This window comes from Lepisosteus oculatus, chromosome 10 (genome assembly GCF_040954835.1).
Source record: "Lepisosteus oculatus isolate fLepOcu1 chromosome 10, fLepOcu1.hap2, whole genome shotgun sequence".
Lineage (NCBI taxonomy): Eukaryota > Metazoa > Chordata > Actinopteri > Semionotiformes > Lepisosteidae > Lepisosteus > Lepisosteus oculatus.
In genome coordinates, this window is record NC_090705.1 from 6,244,430 (window position 1) to 6,267,870 (window position 23,441).

Below are 23,441 nucleotides of genomic sequence, written 5' to 3' on the forward strand. Positions count from 1 at the left end.
TTCACTGCAGTAAATCACTGCGCCTCTGTGACGATCTGAACATGTATGGTTCAGAATTTCATCCTGGAGATTGTGTGGCTAATGTATAGAAAAAAACAGTTTTACTTTAGGGTTGGTTCCTATGTGTGTGTTTCTATCCCATGCTCCTATTGCAAAATCATAGTGCTCCTGGGTAGAATTCCTAATTGCTTTTAACTAGCGAGAACAAGAGTCTGCCAGCAAGCAGTGTGGTTTGGAGAAAGCTCAGTAGAAATGTTACCATCACTTCTGCTCTGATGTGCACTGTCAGCTGAGGGTCTGTTTGGCCATGCTTTGGCCATGCTTATACTATATATCCACCAGGTCTCTACCTTGGTATGACTATTAATGAGAACTCATGGCATGGGTGGATATGTCTGATCAAATTCCCACTGTGTTCTTGTTTATTTTTGTTGGCGTAATCCAAGACTGTTTAGTTAAAAAGGTATATACATATGTGTGTGTGTATGTATAGCTCACACTTTTATTCAAAGCAGCTTGCACTTTGTTCCCATTCATACAGCTGGGCATTTTTTATTGAAGCAAGTGACGTACCTTGCTCAAGGGTGCAACAGCAGTGTCACCTTGGATTTCATCCCCAACCTCTTAGTTAAGTGTCCAGAGGCATCACCATGACTCCATTGTTACATTCTGTTTTCTTTTTACTCCCCTCCTGTGCGGAGGTCCATTTTTGGAGGTGGGTGTGTCCCTAAATTGGGCCTCTCTCTGGATTGGTTGAAGACAGCGATCTGGGTTTAAATGCCGGTACAGGAGGTCCGGAGAGTTGCGTGGAAGAGAGGTGTTTAAAGGAGAAAGGGCGAAAACACAAGACGGATCGGATTTGTTTTCTTGGCTGTGGCGTGGGGTCGGGATTGTTGTGACATCTGTGTTTTTTTATAGTTTTCCATTATAACTTCGTTGAGATAGAGTAGACAGATATCTTATGGAAGACTTTGCTTTGGCTTTGCCACCCCTTTCTCAGGAGACAGGTTCAGAGGGTATTGGATTGTAGAATAGTGTAATTAGTGTTTGTTTGTTATTTTGTTTGTTTGTGTATTTCCGGCTGTTAAACCCTCATGTGTTAGTCCCCATTCGCCCCTAGACTGAGCCATAGTGGGGACGTAACATCCATAATGAAATGTATTGCTTTCACAGGGACAGAGAAGAGTTGACAATTGGTGATGACAACCTCCTCACGTTGATCATCAATGCACAGAACCAAGGAGAGGGGGCCTATGAGGCTGAGCTTTACGTCCTGATTCCCCCACAAGCCGATTATATTGGAGTGGAGCGCAGAAATGAGGTATCCTCACTAGGGGGCCAATCTCTATCTTCAGTATCTTCAGGGTATATTTCAGTGCACTCAAACACAGCCACATTCTTGAGCTCTTGGACTCTGAAGTGACAGGAATGGAGAATATAGCACCAGCGTGATACATTATCACTAGGGGAAACCTGAAAAGAGAAAAGTACAGTAGATTCAAATATAGTAAATTAAATGAAATAAAAAAGTTGGTGAGTTCTGAGATCAGAAAAAATGTTTAAGAATCCCTCCGTTCTAGAACATGATAAATCTAAAATGTGCTGAATGGATAACAATACATATTTTAATATAATTTTAGTATCTGAAAAACCTCTTAAATTTGCTGTTCATTAGTTTTTTTGTCATGCAGTGGATATATCCACTCAAGCATAGACACCATATCCATTAGCTGTTTTCACTCGTTATCAGCATTGAACAAAGGAGGGTTTTAAGTTTTTGGATTGGTTATGGGTTAGTATTTTTTTCAGAACTGCATTTTTGATGTATTGTTTTCTGGTCTTCATGATTAATGTCTATTTATTTTCTTGAACCGAGTGGTGAAAAATCCGAAAATCATGCTGTATAAAAGTTCTTTTCACTCATTGGCACAGATCATTACCAAAACAGGACTTTGTTTGCGCAGCGTACCTGTGGATAAAAAGTTGAGGGAACGCAGGAAATTAGTAGCTTGGAGTGGTCCTGTCTGCAGATTTACCATTCGGTCTTGAAGTCAGGTTTATTCTCAACTTAAAAACTTGGAACTACAGTAAAATGTCTGGATATATTATTGGCAATATGTGTGAGTGAGTCTGTAAACTAGAGGACCAGTGATTAGTGGGTTTTACTAAGTATATCCAAAACAACTTTTTTGAGTTTTCTTTATTTCTTTAAAACCTTTGGGGAGGTAAAACTGGAGTAAAACTAACAGTGATGTCAATGCCTTTTGGAACACAGAATATCACTGCAGCTGTGAAACATACTCTCTATTGGCTTAAGTTAAAATGTTTATTTTATTGTGACCAAAATACAAAGGCATAAGTTTTTCCCTCAGTACTTTAGCTCCTAGAGTGGAAATGTTTCCATTAGATCTCTTTTCTGTAGTCTAATGGTGTAAGATAACCACCTTATGGTGAATAGCTTTACTTCAGGAAACTCTTTTCAGTTTGACGAAAGTAGTATCACTTTGCAGGCCATCTGTATGGCTTCAAACAATGTTAAAATAGATTACACCATAGCATTATACTGTCCAAATGAGAGGGCATAGTTTCAAACTAAACATCCCTCAGACAGTCCTGTGCACAAATCATTGACCCCTGTAAGAGGACTGTGATAATTTTATCAGGCTCTATAGAAACCTAACATTGAATAATATCTGTGGCTTCATTAAAACCTTTTCTTTTCCAGTTTGTTTCAGTGCCAGGTACCGTATCATTAAGCACTGCAGACATAATGACCAGGACCTTGTTCTTGAATCTTTTTATTACTGTCTGTCTTTTGGCACAGCATTAAAGTTTTACTGGATTTCTGTGTTGTTTAGATATGGAGAGTATACTGTAGGTCCCACTAAATGAAGGATTTGGTGCTTAACTAAATTCAAGTTTACCCTAATGTACTGACGAGCTTTGATTAAAATTATATATTTGTTGTCTTTGATAAAAATAAGGCTTCCTTTGAACATAATACTCTACTGACTATGAGCTAAAAATACACACTTCTACAGCTCTTTTATGGAAGTTCTTAAGTTAATTTCCGGAGAGATGACAACAGCCTTTCACTCCAGCTGTTCTAAATCATAATCATTCCCAACGTCATTTCTCGAAAAATTAAAGTATACTGTAATACACAAATCCCTCTTTTTCCCATATCCTCTACCCCACCTGGGAAGCTGTCCCCTGGTTCACTCTGTGCCTCCTTGTTCAATGGCCAGGACGTCAGCCCTCAGCCAAGTGGGTTTAGCCAAATCTCACTAAACCTTGGGTGTCATTATTCCTCATGAGCTGCTTTTTGTTTGTTGTCAAGGAAGGAACAGTAAAAAGCTCCAACAGACTGCAGAAAGTATTTTTTCAAAGAAGCAGCAAAGGTACAAAAAACCCTTTGATACAACCAGGACCAAATGATTCATAACTTTTGTCTAGTGAGTCAGCACTTTATTTATTTGGTACTGTGCAGCTTTCCTTTGTTTCTCTCTATATTCTTTAGCCTGGAGCACGTGCTTAACAGAAAACCAGATACATTACTGCATTGCTGGTCACTAGAGACAGAATTAGAACCATGTAATGGAAGTGATAATAGCCATTGTTTGTTCTTAATGATCCACTTGTGATGAATGTGTATTGCTGCTACTACTGGACAATTCATCATGTTCTGTTTTTCACTCCAGGCTTTGCGGAGGCTGAACTGCGAGTACCGGATGGAGAATGTCACCAGAATGGTGGTGTGTGATCTCGGGAACCCCATGTTGGCTGAAACCAATGTAAGAGACGAGAGGATAGGTTTCAAATAATTCACTTCTAATTCAATTCTGCGAAAGAGCTAATGGGGTGTTGGCACTGGCCGTGCCACATTTAAACAGCCCTTACAGATCTTCTTCTTAAAACAGGAAACTGTAACCAGATACAGCAGGAGTGAAGGGGCATTGTCAGTGACTGATCACTTCATGTCCACAGATCAATACTAAACAGTGCGTCTGAACCACCTATGTTTTCACTAAGAGAAAGGTCTCTGGTTTCAGACTTTGAAGAGGTTAGCAGTCAGTTATGGGACACAAAACGATAAAGAAGAGATCTTATAAGGAAATATTTCCTTTTCAGTTAAAAGCCTCAGATAGCTATTCTCAATTTCTCTTCATTTGTAAAGAGATACATAAAGAGATTACACTTTCCTAACACTGAAGGCCGTTTAGAAATTTAGAATAGATTTTCTGAGGGTAAAAATGTACAAAACCTTTTAATTATTTCATAGAAGGGTACCTTGAATTTTTTAGTAAGTGTTTTATTTTTTCAGATTTTTTTAAGTAGCACTTAAATCAAATCTGTATTTGCTAAAAGAAAAGTATTTTCAAAGGGAAGATTATTTTTTATATATATAAATGAGAAAGTATTGCTTTGATTTAGAACAGGAGATAATCCTAAGAGATATTAGCTGGAACATCTTTTAAAGCCAAAGTTTACAATGAGCCTTAAGTATAAATGTAATTATTATTTCAATAACATGCTGCCTTAAAATAGACCATATCAGTTTTTTGTATGGAAAGCATGGTACAGTATACCTTATAAAATCTGAAAAGAACTGTGAGAGCTGTGAAAATATTCTGCAAAATATTAACCATAATGAAAGTATGAGGGGTGCTCTGTAAACCCTACGTGTCTCATAAATGGAAACTAAATTCTATCCTTTCTTTTTCAAGTGAAATAAGAGATTGTAGCTGCCTGACCCATCACCAGAATTGTGCAGCTCCTGTGCAGTAACTATAGTGCCCCAGCTTTTATTAACTAAGTTTACACCATGTACTTTGTTGCTGGACGCCAAAGGTACAGACATCCCATACAATTGATAAGAGAAGTAATTCAAATCTGAAATGTTTAATAATAATAAAATATGTTAATAATAAGCAAAAAACTACACATATTTGACATTGGCTCTAGTTTAAATACCTGTACACAGCAGGGCAAGGTTGCAATGATAATCTGTAAACATCACGGGAATACCTCTTTGTCAGCGATGATCTACAAGATCTGCCTCATAAAACATTTTTATTACGGTCTGCTTTTGAGAGTTTTCATAGTTATTTAAACTGGTTTTGGGAACAATGGCGTTGTTGCCCTGATTAGTGTAGATTTCTGTGCTACAGCTGTTACAGGAGTATCATGTTCATTAGTACAGTAACAAGTCTTCTGTGAGAATGAATGAGTAAATGGGTATGAATTAATCAGCATAGCTTCTGGTCTTTCTCAGAACGGCAGCCCCACATTAATGCTGGAATAGTGCCCAGGACCTGAGGAAATATACAGTCCAACAATCTTACATGGCTCCTTTAATAGTTATGATCTGGGCTCTGTTTCCAAAATGTGTGCTTGAAGCACAGAAAAGGGATGGTTTTCAGCCTTTGAGTTATTATAAAAGTGTGATGATAAACTAAGTTGACATGATGGCCGTTGAGTGAATGCAGAATGTCAAAATGTCGAAATTTCATATTTTTCAGACAGATTAAAGATTCATGTAGTACTCCACTCAGTTTGTACTCTTTATTCTGCACCTCACCTGTGCTCCATATATGGTCATGGACAGGATAATTCTTAAGAGAATTCATGTAACGTTTCCAACATTATAAACGCAGCTTTGAACCTTTTTCCCCTGTGAATTCAGGGAAACAAATCGAATCAGTCTTTTTCATTAACATGGAATATTTCACATCACAAGCTTGTGCAGACAAAAGTGGTTTTGATGTTTTATTTAAGATTGGATGTTTAATAATACAGTGAAGTTTCAAAATTGGTAGAGTTCATGTTTCTCTTATGCTACGTCAAATATTTATGTCACAGTAGTTTTTCAGGCAGTTTGATGTAGTGGTCAAATGGCATTGGAATATTTTAACCTTCATTCTAAATTTCAACGATATATCAACTTTGCTCTTTCCTTGTGATTTGCAATCAATATTCTTTAATAATTCTATAATAATTCATGAAATTATGAAAGTTCTAAAAATTAAGCATAAAACTAAAAAAGGGATTACTGTGTGTTATACTATGGTGGATCAACACTGTAGTTGTGTTGTGTGTGGCTACTTAAAATGCTGTAGACAAATCCCTAAATGAGAAACAATATTTAGAACTATTTCTAAAAAAATAAAAATTAAATTGCAATCTGTGCCAAATGCATGAACCTAGCCTGAGCAGAATTTTGAATTGTACTTTTTTACTTTTTTGATTGAAGGAGTTTTACCGTACAGTTTTGAAGAAGGGCATGATTGTAGAATAAGCAGGAAAACAAAACCAACAAAACACTTTCCAGATTGATTCTGCAGTTTCATCAGCCCCTAGTCAGCACAGAAGGGGTTAAGTACAGATGGGATGAATTAACTTGTGACTAGCACAGAGGAAGATACAGCCTCAATAATGTCTCCTGTTTTTAAATTGGCGTCAGTAGCCATTTTCTTCCAAAATAAGCATGCTTTACATAACTACAGTAACATTTCTAGAGCATTTTATATTGCTGTCAAATTAAGAAACAATTTTTGAAATTGTTATCCCAATTCATAATTTTGTTATGAATTCGGAATACAAGGCAAAAATAACATCAGTTAATTTCACTGCAACAGAAACATTTGCACTTCAGGCCAGTTGTGTTCCAGAATCAGGAATTTTCTGCAAAATTCTGGCTAGCAAGGTAGTGAAAACAAAAATAGTGCAAAAATAGTATTATCAACAGTACTCAAGCAAGAAAAAAATACTGTCGCTTCACGATCACCCTGATTGAAGGCAATGCGTACCCATGAATAGCTTTATATAGTTTTATTTCTTATTTCTATAAAATTTGGATTAACATGCATTATAGCTCACATTTTTATTACTTCTCTAGCCAGATTAATACACTAAATATTTTTATTATTGTCTTTTTCTTCAGACTTAATGTAGATCCTTTTATAAAACTGTGAGATTTATAGTGCCTTTTAATGTCCCCCTCTGTGTTGTTGGATAACTTAGTAAAAAAACATCTGAAGAATGTGAATTTAAAAAATACGGACAGTCCTACTGTTTAAAGTTCTGTCTTTGGCTGCCAACACTGTCTGACAGCCTGCTGCCTCAACCCACAGATGTTACCAGTTATGAGCTAAAGGTATTAAGACCATCGCTCTGACTGAAGCTTGATTTTTCGAAGGTCTTTTTGTCTCTTCCTTGGATGACCAACCAGTGGGACAGACGTAGAACAGAAAGTCTAGTAAAAAGGTTGGCTCTTCTCCAAATCTTGTTAGCTGTCTGCAAGGACATGCATGCTCACAGGGTCAATGTAGACGCCTGTTTTGTACTTCTTTAGTGCCTCTCTGTTAGGCACAGCAGTCTGCACCACAGCTGCAAAGTTTCACTGCAGCAGTTCTCAAATGGAAAACTTGGCATTAAAATGTATATTTACAACATCCTTCCCTCTGCAAAAATTCAATAATGTTATTTGTGCAATGGTATGTATTGTATTTGGATAACAAATAAATCTATGTGCATTTATATATTACACACATATATGTTCAATTATATATTGTACAATACCTTTGTTATAATTCACACATGTAATCATACATATTGTTATCCCAGTTTTCCCTAAAATGACACTATAAATGCCTTTCTATTGTTTGTTTATAATTCCCCATATGTTTTTTTTCTCAAAATCAATTTTTAAACTGACTTTATTGTTGAAGTATCAAAGACTTCAAATGTCTTCAAATGTATTAAAGTAAACTAGTTTAATTCCTTCTTTCTCAGGGGACTATGCATTCCCTTATGAACTGTGTTATTTTTTTCTTTATACTACATTTCTGCGGTTGTGATATGCTCTTCAGGAAGTTTTATAAGAATGCTGTGAATGTAAAACCTTTACTAATCCTGATTGTCTTCATCATGGCTTAGTTTCTCTGATACATATCTATTGAAAACATTGTCAACATATCCTTGCCAACATTTTACATTATTATATGAAAATTGTTCTTTGACCGGCTTGATCACTGGATATGATATACCTAATGACATTTTGTTTTGTTGGAACAAAATTGCCAAACCACGTTGAGATGTTTTTCCTCTCTAAAGTTTTATTACGCTTGTTAATAGTTCTAATTCAATATAAAATGACTTTGTAGATGCTTTGCTTCCACTCGCCACTCTTGTAACTTCCCAGTTTCAGTGCGATATCTGAACAGTTGCTCATTACATGTTGCCCGAAAACCACTATTGTGGTTTAATAATTAACTCCTCCAGATGTTCTTTGTTGTAAATGCACATATAAATTCCTGTTTTTGGTCTGTGGTGTGGTGAAATTACATTGGATGAGCCGTTTGATTGAAGGTTTTTGCTAATGATCCTAACATATGCACGCTTCAAGAGATTCTATTTTCCGTTTTCTTGTTTTGAAGAACTTATCATAGTGCTACCACACTTAAAACAGTCATGCAAGCAGCAAAGTAAAAAAATGATGATCGTTTTGGCACTCTTCTTTACATAATATGTGAAATGTAAAAAAGAATGTTTGTGTGCAGAGCATGAGCATGTCTGGTGCAAACCTGCTCTGCGAATCCTGGTTTTAATGAGCGATTCCTGTGACTCTGTTCAGTGGGGGTTCTGTGTGTAGCACAAACAGATGCCATTGGCTCACTCTTTGATGTGCTCTTTTCCCAGATATCTGTTGGGCTGCGCTTCTCTGTCCAGCGCCTGGAAGAGGTGGGCTCTGACATTAGGTTTGACCTACAGATCAAAAGGTAAGATACCTTATCATGAGCCCAAAGTGTGGAAAAGATTATCTGTTAGCTCCTTCAGCAAGAAAAAAAATAAAGGTGAATTCGCTGGATAATAAATTAACAGAGCTACTGACAGTCTAAGGGGACATAATGTGGCACATAATGGTACACAAAGGGATTTTTAATGGTATGCGCAATAAAAGTCTAATAAGCCACAAAAATATAAGCTAAAAACTATAAAAACTATACTTCTTCGCTGTTCTGCAATTCACTAGTGCCAAATACTAACTTCCAAAATGTGTGCTTCAGTAGGCACTGAATTACTGAACGCATTTCTGTTATCATGGTAGTATTAAACACAGTTGCATAAGTTGGAAAAAAAATTGTTTCTCCTCAGGGATTCCAATTTATTTTGTGTGGAAGTCCACTAAACTGATTTATTGCAGTAATGCAGACCTCCTCCACTCTTTTCTTTCCAAACTAAAGGGCAGCCACTACAGCTTTGACACAAAGTCCTTATCAGTCTCTGAAGTATGTTTTTAATTAATGCAATTTTAAGGCATGTGCAAAAAATAGTACATTGAATTGATTGCTTCCGTATCCAGAGCTCGCAGTACAATATAGGTAGATATAAATATCTTTGTTAATCCCTGTTCGAAATCAACAGAAATTATTTCTCAACTATCTCTTCCTTGCTTCATAGGAATTATAACAAGACTGTAGTGCATGACTTTTGCAGGTACAGTAGAGGTCAGAAGTAAAAGAGTTTTTAAGTCAAAAAGATTTTTATTCAACCAGGAAGACGTTAATGTGATGTGACCCCTTCAGAAACATAAAGTGTGAAACAACATATTTTGCATTTCATTCGACACATATGATCAATTTATTTTTTAAAGATAAGATAGTTTTCAAAAGAATACAGAAATTGCATCTTGTGTAGTAAGACAATATGCATACATATTCGTATATTGCAACTCATAACCGGCAACCCACTGAAGCTAAGCAGGTGTGTGGTGCAGATTCCTGGATTCATCACTCTGTTCTCCAAGAGTCAAATTCATTCTCATAAACAATGAATCCTAAACAAAATGTCACTCAACAGAAATTAGAAAAAATTGTCATAGTACTAGTGGGTGATGATGTGTATATGTGTGTAGTTATGAGATTCATAGCTGTGATTGTGTACTTGAAAACCTTTCTGTAATTTTCACCCGAAATGTTGAATTTTGCCTAAATCAGGAGACATTCAAGTTATTTCCTAACATATTTACATAATAATTCCATTATGAATGGGCATGTATGTAGTAATATGAAATAAAAAAAATCAGAGAGACATTTCTGGGAATATATGTTTTTTCAGAACCTTATGGGAATTAAGCAGACCCAGGAATAAATGTTTGTTAAATCATGTTTATTAAATCACTAAAGACGGAAGTAAATGCTTATCAGGATATAGGCCAGGGTCCCTTGGAGTTTAGTCATCAGCTCAGAATCCCCTTGAGTTTGTTGGGTCACGCAAAAGAATATGAAAGTGTTGTTCTAACAAAGACATTGAGTCTCTGTTGTGTTTTCTGTGCATTTTAATGCACAGCCAGCTCATATGATTAATGGGCTTGGAAAAACATTCCCAGAGGTTTGGTTTTTCTAAGGCAATGACATTTGCACCAAATGAGAAACAACCTCATACCCCCCCATTATGGCTTCCTTTGCCCTTAAACTGTGAGCAAAACCCTTTCAAGAATGTGACCAGCACTTCCCTCGTGCTCCGCATTCTGAGCTCATTCTTGTGGGCTCATGGGAGTGTACTCCAGTGACTCACTGTAAATTTTTCCAGGTGGCTAATGTTACCCATATGTCTTAACAATATTGGTTTAAAACAAACCTTCCGACAGAACCCAGGTGTCAAACTACGATGTCATTAACTCTTTGAAAAAAGTGTTACATTTTTCATGCCAGACTAACTCAGCACATCATTTGTTTGGAGAAAAATGGCAATACCTCAGGTGCTAAAACATCTTATAATTAACAAGCATTTATACTGATTGCTTAGAACATGCAGCCTCTGGGACATTGCTGTACACTTGCTTTCTAGGGTAGAATCTAAAATTTCCAGATGTGATTTTATTGTTTTTTCCCATTTTCAGTGATTCCTGTTTTCTTGTAGCTTTGTCTCTAATTTTAATGTTTTACCCTGAGCACCAATTAAAAACCAATCTTCAACGTAAATTTAAGACATAACCGATGGTCTTTCCCTTTCTTGTAAAGTATGAGGGATCCTAGCTCCGTTAATTCTGCTTACTCTGAACCATTGTTTTAGCTACAATTTGGTAAAAATGTAAACTATTGCAGAAAGTAATAAGGGGAGTAAACTAACAAAACACCAAGTGCCATAATTCTGATTGCTATAGTGATTTTACTGATTTGCCAGCATGCAAAGGTTGCTGCCAGCTGAGTTTTTTTTCCCAGTGTACATCGCAGTGAAGTGTCAATGCCAGATTTCTGAAGCTCAGTAAATTACACACAGTAAATGAGACCCCAGAAAAGAAATAAAAGACTTACTATTTGACCAGAAAAGTTTGTGTTGTCTGTACTTTAGTGATGAAAGTCATTGTGTCATGAGTCATGAGTGTCATTGTTCAGAATGAAAGAATTGTATCTGCATTTGTTAAGTCAGACAACAAATAATTAATTAAATTGTTAATGTACAACTAAATGGTTAAAATTATTTGTTTATATAAAAGTAACATCCCTAAGCCCCAGATAAATTCATGTGATTGTTATATCCCTATATTGAATCTTATTTTAAATGAGTTTTTTTGCTTGTATTCTTTAATTTTATAGTTCTAACAAGGACAACTCAAACAGCAATCCAGTCAGTCTTACAATAAACATCACTTCAAAGGCAGATGTTGATATACGTGGGTAAGAATATTATTTCATTTGTTTTTGTAGTTAATATAGTAGAATGTTATAATGTAATGACAACATTTGTTGTTCATTCATTGTCCAAGTCCGTTTTAAAAAGTTAACACACTGACTGTTTTGATGCCATAAAAAATAAACATCTTAAATTACTCTTCATCTTCATTTGCAACAAATCCTTTTTTAGTTTGTGTCTTTTCAAAATCCATTCCGGTCAAAATGTTCAGGTCCTCTGGTGTGTGTCTTTATTGTGCAGCTGTGAATTAGACTGTTAGATCACGGTCACCATTTCGGACAGATAGGACTTCACTGTGTGGAACTGTCTGAAACAAAAAAAATGTTATTTAAAATACTGTCCTATCCAGGCACAGGCATTTTTTATCCTATTAAATGTTAACAGTGTCAGAAATGGGCTTACATGTCAGCCTCTCAGCTTGACCTTGAAGGAAACAGGATCTCTATGGAGAATTGATTCCGAAGACTGAATTATGAAGCCCCCAAACTGCTATTGTCCAAATTACCGCTTCTGCTCTCTAACTGATAAGGAGTTATTTTACACTAGCAAAGATGATAATGTGGAGGAAACCCATTTCTCCAATGACAGAAAAAATCCCCCCATAGTGAGGCGTTTCGCCAAAGAAACACATTGGCTGCTAAAAAAAGACCACAGTTAATTGTAAACACATGGCCAAAAATAACCTTTTTAACTTCCACTCTGTCAGATGCCGAGTGAATCACTTTTGTTTATAACAAGGGTAACAAATTCAGACTTCGGAGTCTTGGAGTTTAGTTCTTCAGATCAAAGCCTAAGTTCTTTTATCTTGTTTGATTTTTTTAAATGGTCTGAAATGCATTCGTAGGCAAACAAGCAAGCTGATTGGGCTAAAGCCATACTGTAGCTCGCTCAGCCTTCGCTGTTTGTTGTATTTGGCTCCTAGGCGGCCTGGTTTTCTCATAACCTGCTGAATTTTCTATAGGGTGTCTCATCCGGCTCAGATCATCCTGCCTTTCCCCAACTGGGAACCCAAAGAGAAGCCAACAAAAGAGGAAGACATTGGGCCCCAGGTCCAGCACATCTATGAGGTACGAAAGCATCTTTGGACACTCCATTCCCTTTCATCACTCAGCTCTACCCTGTCTGCTCTCCGGCATACTGCTGCTCTCCACCAGCACTCCTGTGCGTTTGCAGAGAACAATAACAGCCATGTTAGAGATTTTATTCAACAATGGTAAATTGCTGGCTAGAAAAAAACTTAATAGAAATATCATTGAAATATCTGCTGTATCTACATTGTTTTGCAAATAATTCTGTTGATCTCTTTTCAGTACAGCAAGTGCTTATTTACTTTTATGATTGCATCTGATTATGAAAATGATCAATATTACGGACTTATTGTAGGTTGCTCTAGTGTCGTATGTAGTTCCAAAGAGCAGAAAAGAGCATTTTCTGATGTTCTCAACTTTTTTTGGAGTCCGCCACTGGAATTTAAATTGTTTGCATTTAGAGAATGGATCTTTGCCTAGATCAACTAAATGCATGAAACAGTTACAATTAAGAGAGAAGACAATATGTATTTAACAGGAAACATATTCTCATACAGCTGTCTCTGGTTGTTCTCTGTGAAAAATATCAGTTGCCCTGAATGTGCATTATATTTCATACCTCACATAACACAAATCTGATCGTTTCTAAAAAGTAAAGACCTGTTTTTTGTTGACCTCTCCTTTGGGGAGAGAGATCATGGTGAAAGAGGCTCCTGGTTTGTAAATAGGCTACAGCAATAAAAGGTATCTTGAGTTCTACATCAAAGGAAAGGGAGTTTCATAATGTGGAATCACTGAGTTACTTTTTTTAATCAACCATGCATCTGCTGCACAAAGGTATTTAACTGTAATGAACTCCAGTCTTGACAAGTCATACACTGCTTGAAATGATCTCTGTGAGTTCGAGCTCCAGCTAGACCAGGCCTGTTGTATAAGCTCCATTAGGTATAAGGTTTGTATTAATCTTTGGAGCTCTGTTTGGCATGTTTTCGGATAGTGTGCTGATTGTGCAGTAAACTTGTTAGGGAAATAGAAGAAAAGTCACTACCAGCAAAACAGAGTGTGAGCAATGGATGGCTGTTGTTCAGGCTGGTAAACAACATTTTTCACATGTGGGAATAATTCACAACTGAGTGTCCAGGAAAGAGCAAAGAAGCTTCAGGGGAGAGGGAAAAAAGGGAAATAAGATAAAACAGCAGTGCTCTTTCTTCAGCTAAAATCAGAAGCTTAATAAGTGTATTAAACCCTGTATGATCAAAGCAAAACATCCAGAGGTAATTATGGCCAATAAAACGAGAAGGCACATAAAGAGCAGTTTAAACCAGACTGGTGGGGAAACTTCAAGGGTTTCAAAGCCTACCTGCAGTGCCCTCACCGAAGGTTCTTAGACTCTTGCCATGGAGGTTACAACACTGCTCTGCAGCCTTGATGCCATAATGACTATAATGGTGTCCATGTTCTCCATTAAAGTAACCTTCCAGATTAAATGTGAAGTCTGTTTTATCTGGCCTAGCTGGGAGGATATTGCAGACTTTTCTTTTTTATATAATAAAAGAAAAATGTAAGGGTGGAGGTACTCTATTGAACCTTTCTGTCTTCAAGTCCGCCATGTAGTGGTCTGTAGCACCACCAGCGATTTCATTTTTTCTTTCATCTTCGCTAGATAAAAGCATTAGGCTAGTTGTGAGCAGGCCTGTTCTTGTGTTCCAGATGTTGGAAATCTGTTTCTGATAAATGTTTTTTTTTGCCAAATGTACACATCATTGGGACTAAAATAGTACAGTCTCGCCAAGATCCAACCATTGTTTTAACTTCTGTTATTTTTACAGGTCTCTTCAAGAGGCAAGACTGAAGGTTTTTCATAGGAAAATTCTGAATAACAATTAGAAGAACGACTAGATGTTCAGGGCCTTATCTTTCTTGAAGTATTATTAAGTGAAATCAAACTCACCACTACACTCTAAGAATATGAGTCACATATATACTGTAGGTAGATACTGTATGCTCTATTACATTGATGTTAATTGAAAAGTCATTTGCCTTTAGTTATAATTTGCAGTTGTAGTGTTATTAACTGGGAAACCAAATCAACTTAAGATAAGTTTAAAGCAGTGTCATAAGCAGTGACAATTAAGAGTCCTAGGGATAGGGTAAGTGCTTCGAGTGGATACCTGCACTGTGCCGGCTTGCTGCTCACTGCTTTTTGTTGGTTCCTCTTTCATAGCTCCATAACAAAGGCCCCAGTAGCATCAGCAACACTCTCCTGGAGGTGGGCTGGCCAAATCGCTTCAAAGAAGAATATCTCCTGTATGTCTTTGAGATTCACACAGACGGACCGATAAAATGTCGAACAAACTCAACGTTAAATCCGCTGGATCTGGAGGTCAGTGGTAATTAGCTTCGGGTTGGGATTATTCACTGCCAGTGCTTTGGGTGTAAACCTGGGAATTGTCTGAGAAGGGTGTGTGACTTGACTCTGAGGTGTGTAGTTCATTCCTTACATGAGATTTGACATTTCTCACTTTGTAGTTATTAACGTAAGCTGTGGCATCGTTTTTGTTTTACTTCAGAAAGGGCCGATACCTTTCACTCTGAATGAACAAGCTTCTAAAACAGAATTATTCTTAGAAGAATAAGTGTTTCTACAGAGCTGCTAGACATAATAAGCATAAACTGCAAAAATATATATATATTTTTTTTAAGTTGCAGTAGTTTTCAAGAGAAATAACTTTGCAAAAGATGACAGATCGGGTGAAATCAATACAGAGAATATAGATATTGTTAGCTTTCATTTGTGTGTGAGGATTTACAGTATATTACCATTTACATAATGACCAATCTTCTTTTTTTAAAAGAATCTTCCTTTCATTGTTTTTTTACATTGGCCTCTTTCCAATATTACTGAAGTTGTCATTACTTTATCACACATCCCTTTGCTGCTTCAGAAAGTTTCCTCCTCACATACAGTACACTTACCTTTTTTTCATTTGTAAGCATCGTGTTGTAGTATTGTACATAATTTGGACAGCAAACAAAAGGACACATTCACCTCAAAACCTATTATTTTTAAATAAATTTTTAAACCACACTTACAGTAGGTATGCATTAGGACTGAGTGAAGAAATGTAACGAATGTTTTCTTAGAGCTTTAGACCTCGTGAGAAATGTGTAATGCTCCCACATGTTTAATTGCATTTTTAAATTATTTTTAGGTCTCTGCCATTTGTTTTGCTTGTTTTTCTGAGGATGAAATATATTTTGTAACAGAGATTTATGGATTAAGAATATAAGAGCAGTTACAAGCAAGAGAAGGCAATTTGGCCTGTCTAGCTCATTTTGAAGTTAGTAGGTACTGTACAGTAGTTAATCCCAGAATGTCCAGTCATTTCTTGAAAGAAGCCAGGGTATCAGCTTCAGCGACATGGCTGGGTAGCTTGTTCCAGACTCCCACAGAGTAATAAAGAAAAAGCGAAAGTCAATTTCTGTTTAGAAGGCTATGTGCTGCAATACACAAAACCCACCTGTGATAATTCATACTTTGCAGAATTAAGTAGTTAATTTTAATGGGACATACAATGTCTGGAGTTACTCATAAACACCCACATGCAATACTTCACCACTACAGTAGATTTTCCTAATCTTTGGAGCCAAGCTAGCGAAGTTCTTACACAGTAACAAAATCTGTTCTTATGGTTAGTGTCTTAATTCTCTTCCTAGGTAGCAAGTAGAATTAGCTTTAAAATAAACATCTGTCAGTGAAACATTATATGTATAAATAGTAATTGGAGTCTGTTGAAAACTTAAATATTCTCAGGTAATAAGTTCTCATGAAAGCAAAACAGACAGTCCGGACATTGATAGAAGTTTGTTAGTAATCTGTCCGCATCTTTGTCATTTATTATGGTCAGTGAAGAGATTTAAGACTTTGTTTCCCCAGGTGAAAGAGTGTACATTATTCATTGCTCATTATACTGATGTACAGATGCGAGTTCTACAGCTGATTGTTCTCCCTGCAGTGCAGAACTCTGGGTGAACCTCTCCAGAGGTGGAGCTCATTGTCTCCTGTGGGAGGTTCTTCTCTTCTCATGCCCTCTCCCTGCAAACTGTGCACAAAGGGTCCTCGGACTGTCACAGGGCAGGCGCACAAACAAAGCTGTTTCCCTTTGCTGCCCCGAAAGTAACGTCTGCAGTACAAACATAGAACAGGTCTCCCATTGTTTCCTCGGGCATCAGTAAATAAGCTTTTCTGCCTTTTGTCCACGGTAGGCAACTATCATAGCTTTCATAGCAAGAAAAACACAAATGTTTTTCAAACATTTTATTTCCCAGTGATATTAAGGTTTTTGATTATGTTGCTGTTTTCTTGCATCGTATATGGCACCATAGGATCCTCCAGGCAATTCTCAAGCACAACAAAATATATCAATGGGAAAATAGAATGTCTTTACACAAATGCATGAAATATATATGGCATCAACAACAGTAGACTCTTTCAAACATTGGACAGAATTAGAACTTATTACTGCTGCCCTGCAGGCAGTACAACACAGACTGGAGCATTGTTCTGTATCTGTTTTTGTCAGCTGCATCGCTATGTCAGCTTCTTAGTGAGGGTACCCTTTCCTTAAAGCCTGCTCCATGATCATGCGGTTACTGTATGATGGTAACATGAGATGTTGTGCGTGTGTGATGATTGTTTTCAGAAGGGGCCGAGAAAAAGCCAATTCAGATGCACAGAGGCCCGCAAGGATGAAGAGTGTACCTACACTGTCATGGGTGTATCCACAGGCTCTGTCGTCTTTCTCCGTCTTTCAGGTGTCTGCTCGCGAGGATACTCCCGAGCTACTGGGATTCCTGCGGAACTCCACAACACCACACGAGCGCCGCAAGCGGGACATCAGGGGGTCTGAACCTCAGAACAGCAAAACTTTGGTACTTGCTTATATTATTTGTCAAGTCTTAACCGTATGACTCACTTTCATTCATCACAGGGAGAGAGTTCAGTTTTTCCCTTGTGGAAAACTGTGTTCATTTAAAATCTGTGTGCTAGTGTCATTTGACAAACACCTAAATGTGTGTGATACTGTGACCCACCTCTCTTCAATGAGACGAACAAATGAGGCGAAGCCATTTGCCCTGTTTAGCCCTTTTTGGTATTCTGTTCCATAACTATCTGAACCAAGGATGTGTTCAATCCATTTCTTGAAGGTAAGCCAGGGTATCGTGTTGGACAACATGGCCGGTATCTTGTTCCGCTAGCCATCTCCAAGTTTAAAAGGGCCCTCATGCGCTAAACATGTACAGTCTTCCGTCCTCAAATATGTGCCTGATTAAAATGTTTCACATTTCCTGAAGATGAAAAAAAAACTGTCGGGCCTGCCACATCCTCCTTCCACAAATCATATACAGACCTCTCTTCAAAAGAATAGAGCTGTGTGAAAAAAAAATAAACCAACATACAAATCAAAATCAGAATATACTGGGACAGCCATATATAACACATTGTTATTGTTCACCTTCTTGGCCCTCTAGGATTAGAGACCAGTCCTATCATGTGTTCTAAATCCCCAGTGTATTGGTACTCACTTAGGGTTATGGGAAACTAAAGCCTGTGAAATCAGTCCACCTCTTCTTGCTGACCTTCGTGACCCCGTGCGCAGGCAGTGTCTATGGCGCTGCAGCAGAGCTGGGACGATGCACTCACCCTGTTCACGTGTGATAAGAAGCTCACTGGCAATAACATGGAGTGGAGACACACTGTTTTGCCCCTCATCGCTGTAAGAAATTAAACAGGAAGTCATAGTGAATTATTCACTGCCAAGGACTCAGCTGGCTCTGATAAGGAGCAGACGCTACCCCTCACACTTCCCTGTGAGACCTCAGGCTCGTGTCTTTTTGCGAGGCTGGAAGTTCATAGACATAATAGGGAACGTTAAGTGCTCGGTGGGGAATTTCAACAAATATTCATGTCACAGTGTTGTAGAAATTATTCAAATTCAAATGGAATTCCTCATTAAGTCAGGAAGACCCTGAATTAATTTATCATTCAAGATAAGTAATAAACTGGTACAATTAAATGAATTCAAAGTATCATTGAGTATTCAAAACTGATAAGAGAATATAAGTCAGCATTAGTTCATCATGGGTGTGTTGTGTTGGCTAGTGGTTTTAAAACCAATCCATTGGAAATATAGAAAATCATTAAACAGCCTTTAGCTTTTACCAGAATCTATGTTTTTTTCTGGCAAACCTTCTGACGTTTCTTTGTTAAGCATAGCCTAAGTGTAAGTGAATTATTCAAAGTCAAACATTTCAAAATGTTGGTGAATCTTAAAAAAGCTGGCCTGTCTGCTATCAGTTTTTCTCCATCTTATTTAAAAAAAATGTAAGACTTACTCCTTCTTTGCAGACATCATAGTAAAAATGTTCTGCAAAGAAATGCTTAGCTTTTTTCTGCTAAATTTATTGTTTCTTTGATATTACTCTTTCTTAGTAACATATTCCACATTAATCAGACATAAAAGAGCTCAGTGCCTACATGTGTGTGGCAATACGGTCAAAATTGAATCAGCTTTTCATTTAACTTTTGCTATGCAGGAAACATTACTCATAGACGAATTCAAAAAATAATTAAGAACAATTGCAGCCACGGGATGTTTCAAAGTTTTAATTAAGACTGGTGCAGGAAAACACAAAGATAACTTAATTTTCCTCTAACAAATACCACTTTTCTTTCAGAACTGCGACAACATAAATTGCTTAATGATAGCATGTCACATTGAACGACTAGAGAAAGGCCAGAGTGCTGTGGTCAAAGTCAGATCTCGTCTGTGGGCTCAGACGTTCTTACAGGTAATAATTCTGTTCTCCCACAAGTGCATTGTTTTCTAATTATTTCCATTTGTTCTTGGAATTTACAGATCGGTTCACCCCCTCTCCTTCCCCTTGGCTGCTGCAACATAGCAATGAGGTTTTCATTATCATAAAGCGAATTTTATATGGAAGGTTTTTTTCTATGCTAGTCTTTACTATAACCGAATGTTATTTTCCTGTTTTCCATATATTGTATTAACATACAGAGACAAGTAATAGGTTTATTCCATGCTGAGAAGAGAAGAAAGAAAACTCAATGTTTCGGCTGGGGAGCCTTCTTCAGGTGTAAGAAAGATAGGGCAGTCGGCAAAGATAATATAGCCTGGGAAAACACAAGCCAGGAGAGAGGAGGAGGAGGGAGCAGGGGAGAGGCAGTGGCCAATCAAGTGGTGCGAGGTCAAGAGAGGCGAGGAGAGGTGGGAAGTCGAAACCTACAAATGATTAGAGAGAATTAGAAGAAAACAAGTCTGTCGTTGAGAGAAGGGGGAAGGTGTGAACCAAGTTTCAGGGTAAATTTAGTTTGTGATGTCTTTCTGCTATAGGAGTTAAGAAACCCTGCTTTGAGAATGCAGACGGAGAGATCAGAGTTGAAATGAGAAACTGTGAGCTTGGAGAGATCTTTAATCTTTACTACCCTAACATGTTCTCTGAAGCGCTCTCTGAGTCTCCTCCCTGTTTCTCCAATGTAGACGGCTGGGTATTTTCTGCAAGAGATACAGTAAATAAGGTTGCTGGTGGTACAAGATGTCATCTGAGTGATCGGGAATTGTCCTGAGGGGCCTTAAATAAGTGTGGTGTTAGATATGTACTTGCAGGTGATACAGCGAGCTCTGTTGCAGGGGAAAGTGCCTGGTGTGGATGGTTGCTGAGGGCGGTCAAGGGAGCTGTGAACAAGGAGGTTAAGCAGGTTAGGTGGTCGGCGATATGAGATGATGGGGCGATCAGAAAATAGGGCCCCAATGGAGGGATCATCTTGTAGGATGGAAAAGTTGTGGTTAATAGTCCTGGGGATAGGAAGTGTGTTAGGGTGGTAGGGAAGCACCAAAGGAATGCGGTTGTTACGGCGGGAGTTCCTGATTGAGTTGATAGTCCGAGGGCTGTTTTTGGCTCGGATGAGGGCCCTGTCAATAACGCGGGCGGGGTATCTTCTGTTGATGATAAAAGAGTGTATTTTGAGTGCTTGGTTCTGGAAATTGATGTCATCACTGCAGAGTCGTCGTAGCCAAAGGAAGTGAAAAAGGGAGATCGTTTTTAGTGTGTTTGGGGTGAAATGAGCTGTACAAAAGATAGTTGTGTGAATCTGTAGGTTTGTAATAGAACAAAGTAGTCAGCGATGGTTAATGGTTAGGTTTATGTCTAGAAACGGAAGAGTCGCAGAGGTTATGTTAACTGTATATTTGAGGGACGGGTGGAAGTTGGTGAAGTGGTGCAGGAAGTTCTCTAGCTGGTCATTAGAGCATGTGGCGATACCGACGCAGTCATCAATGTATCGCTTGTAGAGCTCCGGGACAAAGCCAGCGTAGGAAGCGAAGAAGCGTTCTTCTACACAGCTATCAAAACTATTGGTATAGCTGGGTCCCATTCATTGAATCAACATATATATATAAAGACATCTTTTAATATTTACTATGTATTAAAAGGACTGTAAAACCAAATGTGGGATGCCTTTGGCACATATAGTATGTATGCTGTGGATTGATTTTGAAAGTCAACACACTGTAACATGAAAAATTGAGAAATAATGTACACACCGCAACAATGGAGATATGAGCAGTGCCATGTGGCCAGTTTTCCATTCTTTTCTTTTGCAGCTTTTTCTTTTTTAACCATATGGAGAAGAAATTTGCTACCTTCCAGAAAGCTAATTGAAATTTGGGCTCCCTGATAGAAAGAGCTGACCTTGTGAGGTTTAAGTGCTCTGAACAGCTGTTTAACAGGTTATGTTCTGTGGCCAGCCTCATTGCGTGTCTCTGTGTCTAGATCAACACACATTCGTACCTTAGGAGCTTGAGTTGAGAGCTCTTCTCTAACTCAATACCTACAACTGTATATACGAAACCTGTAAACTTCTCCTGATTGTTTTAATTCAAGCAATCAACAAATGAGATGCACTTCTAGAATGGAAAAAAAACTGTGACAGACACTAACAGGATTAAAAATGTGTGATTTACGTGTAACACATCTGCAGGTGAAAAATGGCACTGACAAGTAATATACCACTTGGGTCATTCACGATTTGTCTGTCTGAGGCAGGCATGATAATTGAGTTAAGTAAAAATGTCAGATGGGTGAGAGCAGAGCTGTCGTCTGGAGAAAGGAGTGAAATCACTTGCAGAGACAATAGAGGGTAAAATAAGTGCCTTCAGACCAGTTGTGCTTGGGGCTCAGGTAACAGAACTCCATGGAGGCCCGGTCAGAGGTGGGGTTGGGAGATGAAAGCTTACAGGGTAAAGGTCCCTGTAGTTAAATTATCTGTTTAGGAATAAAATAAAAAGAATCCCAGTTTGGATATCCTTAGAGGCACTGTGGCTCTTTAGGTGATAGAGAAAGTTTAAATGCTACCTACAGTAACATTAACAACAACAACAATCTGCATTACATAGCTCTTCCCTATTTAACATATGGTTTTCTCAAACAGGTTATTTACATTAAGTGGATAATTTTGCATACAATATATATTTTTTTACATATCAGCTAGCTCCCACATATTTTCTTCTCTCTTTTCCGAGCGCTCAGGCGGAGGGTCAAATGCAATGCAGTACCTGTACAGGATAGCCATTATTTCTGAGTGCCAGAGGAATGTCTTGGCACTGTGAACTGGTTCTTTTCCAAAGCTTGCTGGCTGTCTTTTACCACTTTCTCCACTTCTTATTTTGTCGCTCAGACAGAATGTCTACACTTATTGGATGGATTGGCCTTGTTAGTAGAGAGGAGGAGGTTGTGTGTTGCATAAGTTGTGTAAAGGTGCTAGAAGGTATCCTGCCTTTGTTTTTTTGTGTTTTTTTTTATTTATAATCACAACTTGTATAATGGTTCTTTTTCTATACCCTCCCCCCCCAATTTGCATTTTATTATTTTTAAAAGAATATCTTTAAGATCCATAAAATCAACAGCAATTTGAAGACTTTTTGAATATTAGGTTCTTTTTCAGGTTGTGACACATTTGTCTGGTATTGCACATTGTTAGAGGTGTGGAATGAGCTCCAGATTTGCTCATTTACAAACCATTAAGATTTTAGATAGATGAGTCATTAGATTGTCTAAAACAACACTTAGGAATTTTCATAAATACTTATCTGTTTCAATATCTGACCTTTAAATGGCATTATTGATACAAGTGGGAGATTTTGCTTGCCTGAGAGTCATAAATTACAAGCAGTTAAAAGCTTTTTATCATCACTGATAACCCCCAGATGTGCTTATTGGGGAGTTTCTTCTGGGAACTATAGACGCCTTTGCTAGAAGTGGGAATATAACCAACCAGCCCATTATTGATTCTTTCCAGGTTTGAACCTGCTAAATAGTGCTAAAAAAGCAAGATGTTGAACAGAAAACTTCAGCAAATAAATTTTGATGAAGAACTGATGTGTTCTAGTATAATAAAATATTTTGGTGTTAATTTTTAAATGTAATATCTGAAGACACATTTTTATTATCAATATACTGGACTGATAGGTCCCATAAGGTAACCCACCCAAGAATAGCTATTGTATTATTATGCAATCATTCTGCAGCATTTTTAGGTAAAAACTTTGTATATATATATGCATGCAGCCTGAAAGATTCCTTTTGGAGTCACACAGAAAAAATGTCTCAAGAATCCTTGCACAGATAAAATTGGAA

The 23,441-nt window shown here is 37.7% G+C and overlaps 1 protein-coding gene across 1 annotated transcript in view; it reads left to right on the forward strand.

Moving 5' to 3' along the window:
• Positions 1-23,441, forward strand: part of itga8 (integrin, alpha 8) — a 67,468-nt gene that overhangs the window by 37,725 nt on the left and 6,302 nt on the right. The window contains exons 20-27 of the mRNA XM_015358212.2: positions 1,174-1,321; positions 3,702-3,794; positions 8,701-8,780; positions 11,601-11,681; positions 12,659-12,764; positions 14,950-15,108; positions 17,541-17,657; positions 19,464-19,577. Of these exons, the coding sequence (XP_015213698.2) occupies positions 1,174-1,321; positions 3,702-3,794; positions 8,701-8,780; positions 11,601-11,681; positions 12,659-12,764; positions 14,950-15,108; positions 17,541-17,657; positions 19,464-19,577 (898 nt within the window). The remainder of the gene's footprint in view (positions 1-1,173; positions 1,322-3,701; positions 3,795-8,700; positions 8,781-11,600; positions 11,682-12,658; positions 12,765-14,949; positions 15,109-17,540; positions 17,658-19,463; positions 19,578-23,441) is intronic.